The sequence below is a fragment of the Phlebotomus papatasi genome, chromosome 3, assembly GCF_024763615.1.
Source record: "Phlebotomus papatasi isolate M1 chromosome 3, Ppap_2.1, whole genome shotgun sequence".
NCBI classification, from domain to species: Eukaryota; Metazoa; Arthropoda; class Insecta; order Diptera; family Psychodidae; genus Phlebotomus; species Phlebotomus papatasi.
In genome coordinates, this window is record NC_077224.1 from 9,731,453 (window position 1) to 9,745,391 (window position 13,939).

Genomic DNA, 13,939 nt, shown 5'->3' on the forward strand with positions numbered 1-13,939 from the left:
ATGTTAAAAACCCTTTTTCGATGGTATTTTGCGCAACCTCTCACCCAGTATTTTCATCAATCGGCCCACAAATTAGTTCCCTCCATTGAGCATTTCGAGTGCATCCCAATTTTATTCAGTTGGCCAACATCTGAGAGACAACCGACAGCCCTTTGCCCGTGACCCCAACCCCTCTACATATGCTGAGATTCAACCGCTTTCATTCAACACACGGAGCTCGAGGATGAACCAAAAAGACAAGAGAGTAAACTTTCCCAGGATGAACAGCCGCTCAAACGATTCATCATCAAAATGAACCACTTTGGTCCTTGTCTTTTTCAATATGTTCTATTTGTTTCACGGGTCATAGGTGGAACGAGTTCATGAGCAACTCTGATTTTACAGGGTTAATCATAGGATCTGCTTAAGAAGGGGCTGAACCTTGTCCGTCTATCCGTCCTATTTCAAAACAATTGTCCCCAATTGAATAATGTGCTTAAGCGCCTTGACGGACCTGAGGATTAGCCGAGACACGGCTCAGGGTAATTATATTAGAAATAATGGCTAAAATGACTAAAATATATTTCCATAATTTTCCACTAAGTCGTCTCTCGGCTTAAGTCATAAAGTGTATCTAGGGCATGAGACCCCTAGGGCATCCTTTTTCTACCAATTTATGAAAGCTTGAATCCGAGACATTCCTATGTGAGATTCTGAATATCGTTCGGCCCTGTTACCTAATGGCCCATATAGACCCATACCCCCCATACCGATCCTGATGAATACTTATCCTGTAAAATTTAGCAGTAAAGATTTACCACAAACTGTCATACAGTAATGGCCTGCACTGAGAGAAATCCGAAAAAGTTAAAATAACATTCCGGAAATGTTAATTTTACCCTGCAGTATTGATCCGAAATCGGTGTAAATATTACTCTTTTTAGGAGTATTAGGGGTTAAAGTTACCCTTTTTCATGTTAATTTTACCCTTAAAAAGGTGTAAAATTAACATTAAAAAATGTTGATATATTTTTACACCTAAAAAGTGTTAAAGTTATGAGGAAAAAAAGTTAATCGCACCCTCTTTTTTTCTCAGTGTGGGATTATCAATTAGAGGTCCTCTGCACAAATTTTCTTTACTTTTAAATTAATTAGGTCTTCTTCATAATAAATTACTAAACTCTTGTAGAAATACAACACTTGATCTCTCCAAAGGTCGTGCTTATTGACCAATTTTTCGGAAAGCACTGTGACAATCTATCGATCTTGCAAAGATCGTGTCAATCACTAAAAAGGCCATACTAATCTGCACTATATTGCAAATATTATCTCGAACTGTCGATTCCTGGATAGATTGTATCGATTGTCATATCTTTATATCGATATTATCGATATAATCTATATACTGGTTCAGAATGATAACTTTTCGATACTATCGAATCGATAGTATCGATAAATCCGTATCTTTTAAATCTAGTGAATGACACATTCCTTAGTATTATCGGACCATTTATTGTATCATTCTTAAAAGATTGTCACTGTTGATAAATATTTATATTTGCTACAAAAAAGTGCAGCTATCATTACAATTTCTCAGAATCGACAGTCGATACTATCGAAAAGAAGGCATCTTATCACCCGAAGTAGCGACAGATCCAGTTGACATTTGCAATATAGCATAGATCAGTACGGATTTATAGCGATCGACACGATATTTGCAAGATCGTCACACTGACACGATTTTTTCCGAAAAAAAAATCATCGGATCAGCACGATCTTTGGAGAGATCAATTGTTGTATTTATTGAAGTTTTTTTGTAATTTATTATAAAGGAGACCAACTTAAGATATACAGCTCGCATAAACTCCCATCAGTCAATCTTGATAAGGGCCAATCCATCTCAAAACGACCGAAAAAATCGCAAATCGAGGGGTCATGGTCTTAGATGTTTCTGAATTTTACATATGTAAAAGTACACGATAAAATAATATACCCCTATTTTTTTTTCGTCTGAAAAAAATTCCTGGCCGGAGATACATGGCGTCAAAGATGGCGCCTCGCGCTTCATTCCTCAATTGTGATTTTTAGCAAATTTTTTAAAATGCTCTATTTCGGGAACGGCTTGAGATTTCTTCTTACTCTTTTTTTTATTTGAAAGACAATTTTATACTCTTTAAAACGATATACTTGATTTTGCATTATCTGCTTAAGTTTTTTTCTAACGGTATTTTAAAAAAATTTAAAAAATTTAAAAAATAATTTTTCTCAAAAACCCCATTCTCAAAAATTTTGATTTTTTTACTGTTGATCAGTAACATTGAGTACTACATTCCCTGAAAAGGCGAGCTTCCACTTTTGCACTTACTTTTTTTTAAAAATATTTGAAAAATTACCATATTTTCAAATTAAAAAATAACCAGCTAAACTCAAAATTTTGAGTTCAACTTTTCAGGGAATATAGTACTCCACAATACTTATAAACAGCCAAAAAATCAAAATTTTTCGAAATCAAGTTTTTGAAAAAAAAAATTTTTTTTTTGAGTTTTAAATAAAAATGTCTTTTATTGACAAAAATCAAACTTTAAGATACATTTGACACATGTGTCAATATGTAGATTTTTTTTTAAACCGAATTTCAAAAAAAAAATTTTTTTAATTTTTTCAAAAATAATCCAAAAAAATTTCCAAATTTTTTTTTTTTTTTTGAAAAACTAAAAGAAAACAAAAAAACATAATTAGTACATGTGTTTAATATGATTTAAAGGCTTATTTTTGTCAATAAAAGACATTTTTATTTAAAACTCAAAAAAAAATTTTTTTTCAAAAACTTGGTTTCGAAAAATTTTGATTTTTTGGCTGTTTATAAGTATTGTGGAGTACTATATTCCCTGAAAAGTTGAACTCAAAATTTTGAGTTTAACTCGTTATTTTTAATTTTGAAAATATGGTAATTTTTCAAATATTTTTAAAAAAAAAGTAAGTGCAAAAGTGGAAGCTCGCCTTTTCAGGGAATGTAGTACTCAATGTTACTGATCAACAGTAAAAAAATCAAAATTTTTGAGAATGGGGTTTTTGAGAAAAATTATTTTTTAAATTTTTTCAAAATTTTTTTAAAATACCGTTACAAAAAAACTTAAGCAGATAATGCAAAATCAAGTATATCGTTTTAAAGAGTATAAAATTGTCTTTCAAATAAAAAAAAGAGTAAGAAGAAATCTCAACCCGTTCCGGAAATAGAGCATTTTAAAATATTTGCTAAAAATCACAATTGAGGAATGAAGCGCGAGGCGCCATCTTTGACGCCATGTATCTCCGGCCAGGAATTTTTTTCAGATGAAAAAAAAATAGGGGTATATTATTTTATCGTGTACTTTAACATATGTAAAATTCAGAAACATCTAAGACCATGAAGGGTACCCCTATGGTCGTCTTGAGATGGATTGGCCCATAAGTATTATTTCGATCTTGGAGGAATTTTCGGTCTAATAGGTTGTAGCAGATTGTGTTCTAAAAAGATCTAAAAATTGTTAAAAATGTTTTGTAGACCTGATGAAGAGGACATCCATTCTCGAAACGTCGTGAAGAATTAAAGAGAAAAAGTTAAGAAAGGTCTATTTTCCGTTCACAATTATTTCGATCTGTCGATCTCTGGAAGTATTTAATTAGGGAGAGATGTTTGTTTTAAATTACTCGTAATGTAGGAATTACCGTAGACTCTCTCTCAATTGGGCATTTGGGGCGAAATGTCATCCGGTTTATCGATAGATTTGGGCGTCAAAGCCTTTGTAAATTCCACAAAAAGCGCTCAATTATAAAGAATCACGATAAAATAGGAAGAACTACAGCGAATTTGAGCTAATTAGCTTCATAATTAAACGTGAAAATTGTCAACAAAATTTTTCGCCCGATTGAAAAAGAGCCGATTGAGTGAGAGTCTACTGTAGTCGGTTTCTAGACTACCCAGAAGCGTCATCTTTTAATAAGGGTGTTTCCTCCGTCCTTACTTAACTAAGCCTGGAATTATGTTATCAGCTGAGCAATTTTTTTGCACTGGACATAGTTCATCGCTTGAACCTATAGAACCTACTCTCTCTTCACTGATTCACTATGGTCTCTGTAAAGATCATATCGATCAGCAAATCACTACAATGATCGTGTCACTCTATTGATCCCTGCAAAGGTCAAGACTCAAAACTGCTGAATGTCTTTCTTTTCTCAGTGACATATCTTCATTACTAAGTGAAATAAAACAAATTACTAAGAAATTAGTGACACTTGACACTGACAATGTTTTTCTCCGCATGAGGGCACTGTTTTCTCCCGTAAGTGGCGCTGGCAACTGTTTCAAATTTTAAATTCACATACAGTAAAAAAAATTTACAAGGATAATCGTTGGTTTGCTTTTTACCACGTTTATTCTTGTATAAAGTTACACAAATTATGTATTTCAACAAAACGTGTAATCTGAAAATGTGTAATTTAAATTTTATGTAATTGTAAACCGTGTAATCAACTGGGAATGATTACACAGTTTTTATATTTTCTTACATATTTCGTGTAAAATTACACAGTTTTCAAATAAAAGTTGTACTAATTACACAGTTTTCAGACAATATGTGTACAAATTACACAAATGTGTATTAGTACACACGATTACATGTTTAATGTAAAATTTACAATGAAAATCATGGTAAAGCAACCAAAAATATTTTACTGTGCACACTTTTAACCGAAAGAGACATTTAATAAAATTAGTAAAATTTACCTAAGCTTTTCTGTAAATACGGATTTTACAAAAAAAATGCATTTAAATAAACCATAAAGGGAAGGCTTTTAGGCTTCGAACATTTCATATTTTTCCCACATTCCTTTAATGAATCTGACCTATTTTTTCAAAAAATGTATGACTTAAGACTAGTTATTAAAACATATTTCCATAAGGTCAGATTTATAAAAGCAATGTAGAAAAAATATGGAGTATTCGAAGCCAGATGCGAAGACTGAAAGACTTTCCCTAGTCAAAATCAGAGATTTCCAATCTTGAGTTCAAAGTTAAACACGCTTCGTATAATTGCAAGTGTTCCTTTTAATTGTTAGAAAAACAGATTTATTCCATAATTGCTAAAAAATTAAACATTAAATAAACATTAATATAAAATTTATACAATTAAATTAATATCACCAACAATGTATAAACAGCTTTTAAATATTATTTATATAGAGAAATTCGTAAATTTTTATCCACCGCCGTCTTAGCGTCCATAAAACTCGAAATTAAAACGGTGGAAATCTCTTTTGGAATTTGTTTATGGTATAAATACCCGACAAAACACGATATTTCCTTTTATAAATCTTCTACTATTTGTAAAGTATGACGATTATTTTAAATTTTTGATAAGGTTGACAAGGATTGAAAGATATTTAGTTAGTTTACACGTACATTTACTATAAATTATTCTATTGAAAACGCTATCTAAAATTACAATCCATTCAATCTTTGATTGATAATTTCATTTTATTTAAAAATATCTCATTTATGTTTTGGCTAAATAATTTAATAAACTGTTATTTTAAGCCGCATGATGGCGCTGCATGCTGAACTTAGAAATACTATTGCCAGATGCATATAGGCACAAATGACTCCATCTAACGGGTAATGAAAATAATTAATTCATTCTTCAATTTAATTACTTTTATAAAATTTCTAGATTATTTAAAAACTATCAATTGACTTATAATGAAGCTCAGTAATTTAAATTAAATACAATTTCAGTACAATTTAAGAATAAACCAAAAGAGTATGCCTTCTTATGAATCAAAATTTTCCGACTAACCCTTTAGAGATGAAAACCCTGTGGAACCACTTGATGAACTTAATGAGCTGATGAATTTATCCTCGATTTTCCCTGTTGAACTGTGGGCTGGAAACTAGTTCCAGTTCAGTGAATATCACACAGATTGTTTGTGATACAATTCATTTAGAAAATTTTGTGTCTTCTCAGGCACACCTCCATCTATCGCTAAATTTCACTCGGGTAGCATATTGAAAGGAAATTCCGTTCCAATGAATACATCATTATTTGCAAATTGAGAGCTTATCAAGCGACAGTGACTAACTGGAGCAATTTCATTTCAAAGAAGAGGAATATTAATAAATTCACTGGTTGTCTTTTTCCTTTGCCATTCTTTGCCCATCACAACAAACCCAAGAAAAGGAGGAAGTGTCAAATTCCACAGCAAAATGATAAAAAAAAAATAAAATTCCCATAATCTCAATTTATCGCGTATTAAGAATTTATCCATTGTCTTTTCTCATACCTTTCTCACATGATCCCGGTGCGATTTTGATAATGGCTAAAAACCCAAGAGAATCACTGATAAAAAGGTACATCATTGTCTTACCACTAATCCATCCTTCTATCTCCCGCGTGAGTGACGTCGGTATTATATTCTCGTGCCGAAAAGTGTGATTAAAATGCAAAAGAATAAGTCGACTCTTTGGTAATCCTCAACAGGGAGCCTCAAAGACGGGCCTCAATCTCACAATACCCACCCAGCAGAACAATCAGGAAGACGACGATGCTGATCCAGACAGAAATGGTGGGGTTCACTACAGAAAACACCCGCGACCCTTCAGTGCCTACAGCAATCATCCTGATACGAATACAAGCAAATCGCCAGGACCTTATGCTCCACGGCTCTGGAACTACAACCGCATGAGCTCCTACCAACCCTCCATCTCACAATCGCACTCCGACATGGATCACCTCATCCCGCCACCGACCTGCGAAAGGGACAAATCCAAAATGACCAGGTAAGATGGATATCAAGGATGTCAAATAATATCAAAGAACGATACTTCGATGTCAGAGATATCACAAGAAGAATAATTGTTTTCCCGATATAAATATTACACATTTTTCAAGAAATACAAATTTACATTAATTTATTTAATAAATTTAATTTTGACTAACTATTTTTAGCTGATTTTTTTAACAAATACTTGTTAAAAGGTGGCAATCCTTTCCGATAAAATGAAACAATTTTCCTTATAGATTTATTTTCTTATCGATCATTTACGATTTAGGGGAGGCCCCTGTAAGCTCCGACTTAAAACAAATATCAATATTTTATTAAAGACATAAAGCTCTGAGATTTAATCCCAGGTTTAAGAAGCTACTACACTGTCTTCTTAAGGTCTATTCACATTTCTTGAATAAAAAAAGTAATAGAAAATAATCACAATATATTAAAACTTAAATTGAATTAAAGAAAATCAAAATTTAAAATATATTTTCTTTCAGATATAACACTTTTTATTTCTAAAAAAAAGTGCTTTAGATTTGAATTTTATGTAAATAATTACAGCTCTTTGTGTAATTTATGTTTCTCGAAATTTTCCTTTTTCCAAAACCATTTTAAGAGTAGATTAAAACATTATACAGTAGAACCCCGCTATAGGCCATCGCTCTAAAGTCCATAATTTACCGATCGTTGATTTCAAAACACTGATTTTAAGTTAGGTTATGTTTTTTTAGTACGCGACATGCAATGATGTCATTTTTTTTTAAAATATTTTTGCCAAACTTTATTGAGTAGTTGTGATAATTGTGATCCATAATGAAGAGAGCGAGGACAAGTACCACAATCGCAAAGAAAGTGGAAGCCGTCGAGCAATTTCAATACTAAAAGTCGTTGATTATTTTAAAAATGACATGAACTATGGACAGTGTCAAATCTGGTACCAAAAATGAAATATACCGAGGCTCTACTATAGTCTTGAATTTGATTCTCTTTTCCAAAATCTGTAAATATCAATAAATTATATCTCATGGATACTTTATGCTATTTCATCCTTACGCGGCCACTGCCCTATTACCGTCTATTTTAATAGACGTTAAGACGTTCTTTATACAAATATTCAACCATTTTATGTATGCGCAATTTTTTTCACATAAAATTTTATTTGAATAAATAATTTCTTTAGAACAAATTCAGTGGTTTAGTGATTTTTGAAATAATCGGTACGAATTTATCGATTTTAACATTTACGATTTAGATGAGTATATCTACTTAGTCACCCGTTACCTAAAACTTAAATTATCAAAGAATAAAGAAACAACCCTAGAATATAGAATTTCGACCCAAATAAATCAAAGTACTAACTAATCACAGGTAGTTAAGAAAATAACCATAACATAGGTAGTTGATTGTTTTTATTTAATAAATCGGAAATATCTATTTACGAGAAACAAGTAATATCACGTTGTTAAAAATTCTATTTAATAATTAATTAAAATTCATATTGTTATTTCTTTTATTAGACCATATATCCTGAAAATTTAATAGAGTTAAATAAATAGCGTATTTGAATCTGGTGGGCGACTGTACGTCCTATACTATCCGTGCAGGCCGTGCAGGCTATTTCACACTCTCTACAATAATCTTATTAATATTTTTTGAACTAAAATACCGCTTTTCGTGGACCTAAAATCCAGAAATAAATTAAAAAAACATTAGGTCAAGTAAAAAGTTCTGAGCCCTTTAAAGCTTTATTTTAAATATGAAATTAACATAGATAGCTCTATCCGATTTACATCAAATAGCGCTGTTTTGTTTCTCAATTTTTGTCCATTTCGATGGCAATGGCATAATTATACGATTGAAGAAATCACCTTCCCTACATGGTAAAAATCTTGACTAACTAATTTTCAAAAATATTCCCTGAGCACAGTTTTGTACTACCAAGAAAAAATTGCAAATACTTTTTTTATATACAATACAAACCGCATTGCGCTAGGCCTAGACTAAATATAAGGGCAGAATCACATTGACAGTAAAATTCTCACCGTATTTCATTAATTAGACATTTTCATTGGAATTCTTACGCAAATTCAGCAAAGAAAACTCTACGATTAATTTCTCTTACAGTTTTATTTGCTCACCGTTTATCGCATTTTCGTTTTATTTCTTTAATTTTCTTATACTATTTTCACATAGTGCCACAGAGTATGAGAAGAGGTAATACGGTAACGGAAAATTTGCGTGAGAATTGCAATGAAAGTGCATAAATTAACGAAATACGGTGAGGCTACGGTGAGCATTTTATTGTCAATGTGATTCTTCCCTAAAGCGGATGTGATCGAACCTCCCATCCACGTTCCTCCTGGAGTTTCTTGTGTTGTCTCAATGGAACACTACACCTGCCTTTTAGCCCGTTTTGAACGCTTCTGGTCGATCGCCGGTATCAATCTGGTTACTTATTGGCGATAAAGGTTAGGCCATCGGATAGCAGCTCATGATAAATCCTTTTCAGTCTCACCAAACTCACAGCTAAACTTTTTTGGTCCTCGATCTGGACAATCCGCTTTTATTCGCTTTTTAGATACTTCTTTATATCTTCTACCCTTCCTATGAATATTACAGTTGAAAGATAATTATTTTCAAAGTTATAGAGATTTCAAAGTCTTAAAAATCCTATTCTCTGCATGTAAAATCTCAGCTTCAAATCTCTCTCTTGTAAAATTTTCCTGCAGCGAGTTATTCATTTCTTATTCTGAGCGATCGAATTGAGCTTTTCTGTTAAAAGACACAAGTTCGAAAATCCAATTTATTGATTTTTTCAATGAAATCTCTTTAATTAGTGACACTTTGTAAATACAGTCCATTTGGTTGAATTGTTTAATAAACCTCACTGTCATTTGAATTACCAGAAATCTCAAATATGTGACTTCTGAGAATGCCACATGACATTGTCACAGTTACAAACTCACTTTTTCGAATAAAGCTGTCCTGAAATTCTAAGTTAATGTGTCATACTACATTGCCAGTGTCACAGAATTCCCCTACACTGAGAAAAATCCGAAAACGTTAAAATAACATTCCGGAAATGTTTATTTTACCCTGCAGTATTGATCCGAAATCGGTGTAACTATTATGCTTTTTAGGTGTATTAGGGGTTAAAGTTACGCTTTTTCATGTTAATTTCACCCCTAAAAAGGTGTAAAATTAACATTAAAAAATGTTGATATATTTTTACACCTAAAAAGTGTTAAACTTATGAGGAAAAAACGTTAATCTCACCCTCTTTTTTTCTCAGTATCCTGATGCGATTTATATATTGTGTGATATAGCTCACTCAAAACATCTTGCGAACAGGCCTCAGAACTTTTTGCTTGACCTAATATTACGTTATTAAAGCTATTTGTACCCTCACTACAAATACATGAAATATTGCCCAAATTAAAATTATTATAATTTTTGTAATTTCGAAAACAACCGATTTAATAAAAAGTTTGAATTTATTTGTTTAAATTATTAATTATTTCTGCAGGTATTTCGTTTATTTCTTCTAATTTTTAATTAAACAGTGATACTAATAACGTAGAATTAGAGAAAACTTTTAAAGGATTAGTAATTTTAAAAATATTGATAAAAAATTATATTTTATTATTAGTTTTATATTAAAAGTATTTAAATAAAATATATTTATTACCTAATCTATTACTACAGTAATCTGTCACTTAGAAGACGTTACATGTTTCTAATATAAATAAGAAATATATAGAAAAAAACTGGAAAGTTTTTTTTCTGTTCTCCCACCTTTAAGAATCTTGATCATAATTCCAAAATAAAAACATGCTCATTTTACTTCAATTCTGTTTCTAAATGATCAAATTAATTGACAATTTCACTTAAAAATTTGATTGAAAATAAAGTTTATTGCCAATTTAATATCAAGGTATACCATAGAAAAAGCAATTTCAAATGTAAACAAATTTTACCAAAAATTACCTTGATATTTCAAATTAAGAGATCAGTATTCTATAAATACGTATATAATAATCCGGAATCCCTTCGTCATTATTACATTGAAGATCTTCGAGCTGTGTTTTTGCAAAGAAAGAAATTGAGATTAGAAACTTTATCATATCTCGGACTTATTAGATTTCGACAGATTAATTACAAAATCGTGTAAAAACACCCGTGCCAAACTTAATCTTAATCCTTAATGTGTTTGGGAAAATTTAAAAAACAATTTCAAAATGTGATTTTGCAAAATGACTAACGCCAATGACGGAAATTATTTGTATAGTTGGAATTATGAATGGGCAATAAAGTCATTAGGGATTTGGTCGAGGAGCCCCCTAAAGACCGAGACATTATCTGAAAAACCCAATCGTAGGCAATCAAATCAAATTGATCGTTTCTCAATTAGTCAAGTTGAGTCAAATTCATTTGGCACTTTTATAGTGGTTCAAATTTATCCACCTCTGTCACATTTCCAACAAGTATTGTTGGCAAATTGTTTGACGAATTGGTCGGATTAATGACCAATTAATTTTCCATCGAGATGACAGGCTTCTCATATATTTTGCAGGCGATATTTTGCCACCGTCTTTGCCCTGTGCTATGCCATATTCCTGGTGATCTTTGGCATGGTGGTCTTTATCGGAGACGCTGTGAAAACGCAATATCCTCTGGGTGAGGTAAATATAGCATCAACCTTGAGTCAATGTCAGGAAAATTGCAAGTTGCTCACACTTTTATCTGTTTAAAGGCATTTGGTATCTATATGCTGAGTGTGGGATTTATCTACTTCATCAGTCTCTACATTGACATTCGATTGCACATTAAGCAAGCTAAAGAAACCATGAAGAATCGTCAGAAGCGACAAATGCTCTTTGAGGAACATTTGGCTAAATTGCAAAATGAATCGGGACCTCTTGAACTTACGTCCAACACCGCTAATCAGATATGGGACGTTGAACCTGTTCAACCCTTAAGTCACAAGTACTGCTTCCAGACCGGAAGACACGGTGAACTGTTCTACCTGAAACTAGGTGCTGCCTGGTTCTGCTTTGGTCTCCTCATCCATTCGGTACTCATCGTGAGCTACCAAGTGATCTTCCTCACGTCAGTTGATCCAGACTTCTACGAATGTGCCTCAACCCTGACCCTAGCTCTAGACATCATGTTCCCTCTCTACAGCATCTTTGTCCTATTTTTCGTCTTCAAGTACGCCAACGTCATCATCAATCAAGCCCGTGGCCTAGCCAGGTTCTTCCTGATGCACGCCATCGGAACCTCAATGGCTTTCTGGGTGTACACAATTGTCCGCGAAACCGTAGATGCTATCAGACTCAAGTACCTGGAGAGTGAAAATGAGAACGCTGCTGCATCCAATGCTACAGACTGGATTTCCATTGAAGATGCCCTCAAGTGCCCCGGACCCGAAGAACTCAACTCAATTTTCCGCACTTTCTCACCCTATCTCTATCCCTTCGTCATTGAATTTTGCATCTTAATCGGTGAGTTATCAATAGCATTAGCATTGGTTGATAAGAGTACAACAACACTTTTCTTTATCGGATATTATTCATGAACTTTTGCCAAAATCTCTGCACGTCTTCACATAGCTGGAATTTACTACATAATCTGGGCAAATATAAGCCAGTGCCCTAAGAAACACTCAGCCTCGGGTCATCATGAAAATCCCCCTGGCCATGATGAGAAACACATCGAAAATGGCGGAATCCCAACCTCGGCTGGCTCCCAGCATGACTCCATGCCAAAGATTTCTCATTCAGTGGACAGTATCTCATCTTACGATCACTGTGCTAACCATGATATTCACTTCAAGAGCAACATCATCGTCCATGCAGACTGCCATGCTGCTAGTCGAGGTCTCTTCGCTGGGTTCGTCCTACTGGTCCTCACACTCGTTGTGATTATCCTGTTCTTCGTAGCAGTTAATGAAGAGTGAGTTAAATTTTAACATAAATATTTAGCCAAAACACATACCACACTGACTGGTAAAAATAAATGGATCATCAAGGATCATTTGAAAAGTATTACTTTTTTTAACCAAATAATAAATGAATAAGGCATTGAATAAACGAGCAGCAAAAGTCAAATTCGGTCAGCAAAAAATTCGAAAAGATCAGTAAAATATAAAAATGGTCAGTAAAAAATAAAAAAAAGGGCAGTGAAAAGTTAAAAAAGGGCAGTAAAAAATTAAAAGCGGTCAGTTAAAAACGAAAAGTGGTCAGCAAAAAATGAAACACGATCAGTAAAAAATAGAAAGTGGTCAGTAAAAAATAAAACATGATCAGTAAAAAGTAAAAGATGATCAGTATAAAATAAAAATGATCAGTAAAAAATGAAAAGTGGTCAGCAAAAAATTAAAAATGAGCAGTAAAAATATTCAATTTGGTCAGTAAAAAATTAAAAATGATCAGTAAAAAATGTTAAAACAGCAGTAAAATATTAAAAATGAGCTGTACGCTGTCACTGATCAATACGAATATTTCTACTGATCATTTTTAATTTTTTGCTCACCACTTTTTATTTTTTACTGTTCATTTATAATTTTTTACTGCTTTTTTAATTTTATTTACTGCTCATTTTTAATTTTTTACTGTCCATATTTTCTTTTTACTGACCATTTTTTTATTTTTTCTGATTATTTTTTTAATTTTTTACTGATCAACTCGAATACATCTGCTGATCAATTCGAAGATTTTACTGACCAAATTTAACTTTTTACTGACAAAATTGAAAATTTCACTGACTATTTCGAATTATTTGCTGATCAAATTTAATTTTTTGCTGATCACTTTTGACTTTTTACTGACCATTTATTTTTTTCCCAATGAATAATAACAATGAAAAGTAATCTTTGGTTTCCACTCTGATGAGAGAAATATGTTGTAAGTAATAAGTTTATGATAAAACACGTTCTATTATAATAAATGTTCATTCAAAGTTTGACACCTAATGCATCCTTTGCAAAAGGATCAGATTTGAATCAATTTAATTCTTTTATTTTTACCAGTGCAGTAATCTAATAGTTGTTCTCCATCGCGATTCCATTTAAACGTTTAAGAAATAAATTACTAAGGTCGACATTACTTTGTTTTGTGACAATTCTTATATTATTTGCACTTTTTTTATAATT

At 32.3% G+C, this 13,939-nt stretch overlaps 1 protein-coding gene across 1 annotated transcript in view; it reads left to right on the forward strand.

The window, feature by feature from the left end:
* LOC129806644 (proton channel OtopLc-like) overlaps nucleotides 1-13,939 on the forward strand; it is a 28,910-nt gene that overhangs the window by 11,635 nt on the left and 3,336 nt on the right. Inside the window, exons 2-5 of the mRNA XM_055855377.1 lie at nucleotides 6,495-6,793; nucleotides 11,360-11,468; nucleotides 11,540-12,290; nucleotides 12,399-12,741. Coding sequence (XP_055711352.1) covers nucleotides 6,495-6,793; nucleotides 11,360-11,468; nucleotides 11,540-12,290; nucleotides 12,399-12,741 — 1,502 coding nt within the window. The remainder of the gene's footprint in view (nucleotides 1-6,494; nucleotides 6,794-11,359; nucleotides 11,469-11,539; nucleotides 12,291-12,398; nucleotides 12,742-13,939) is intronic.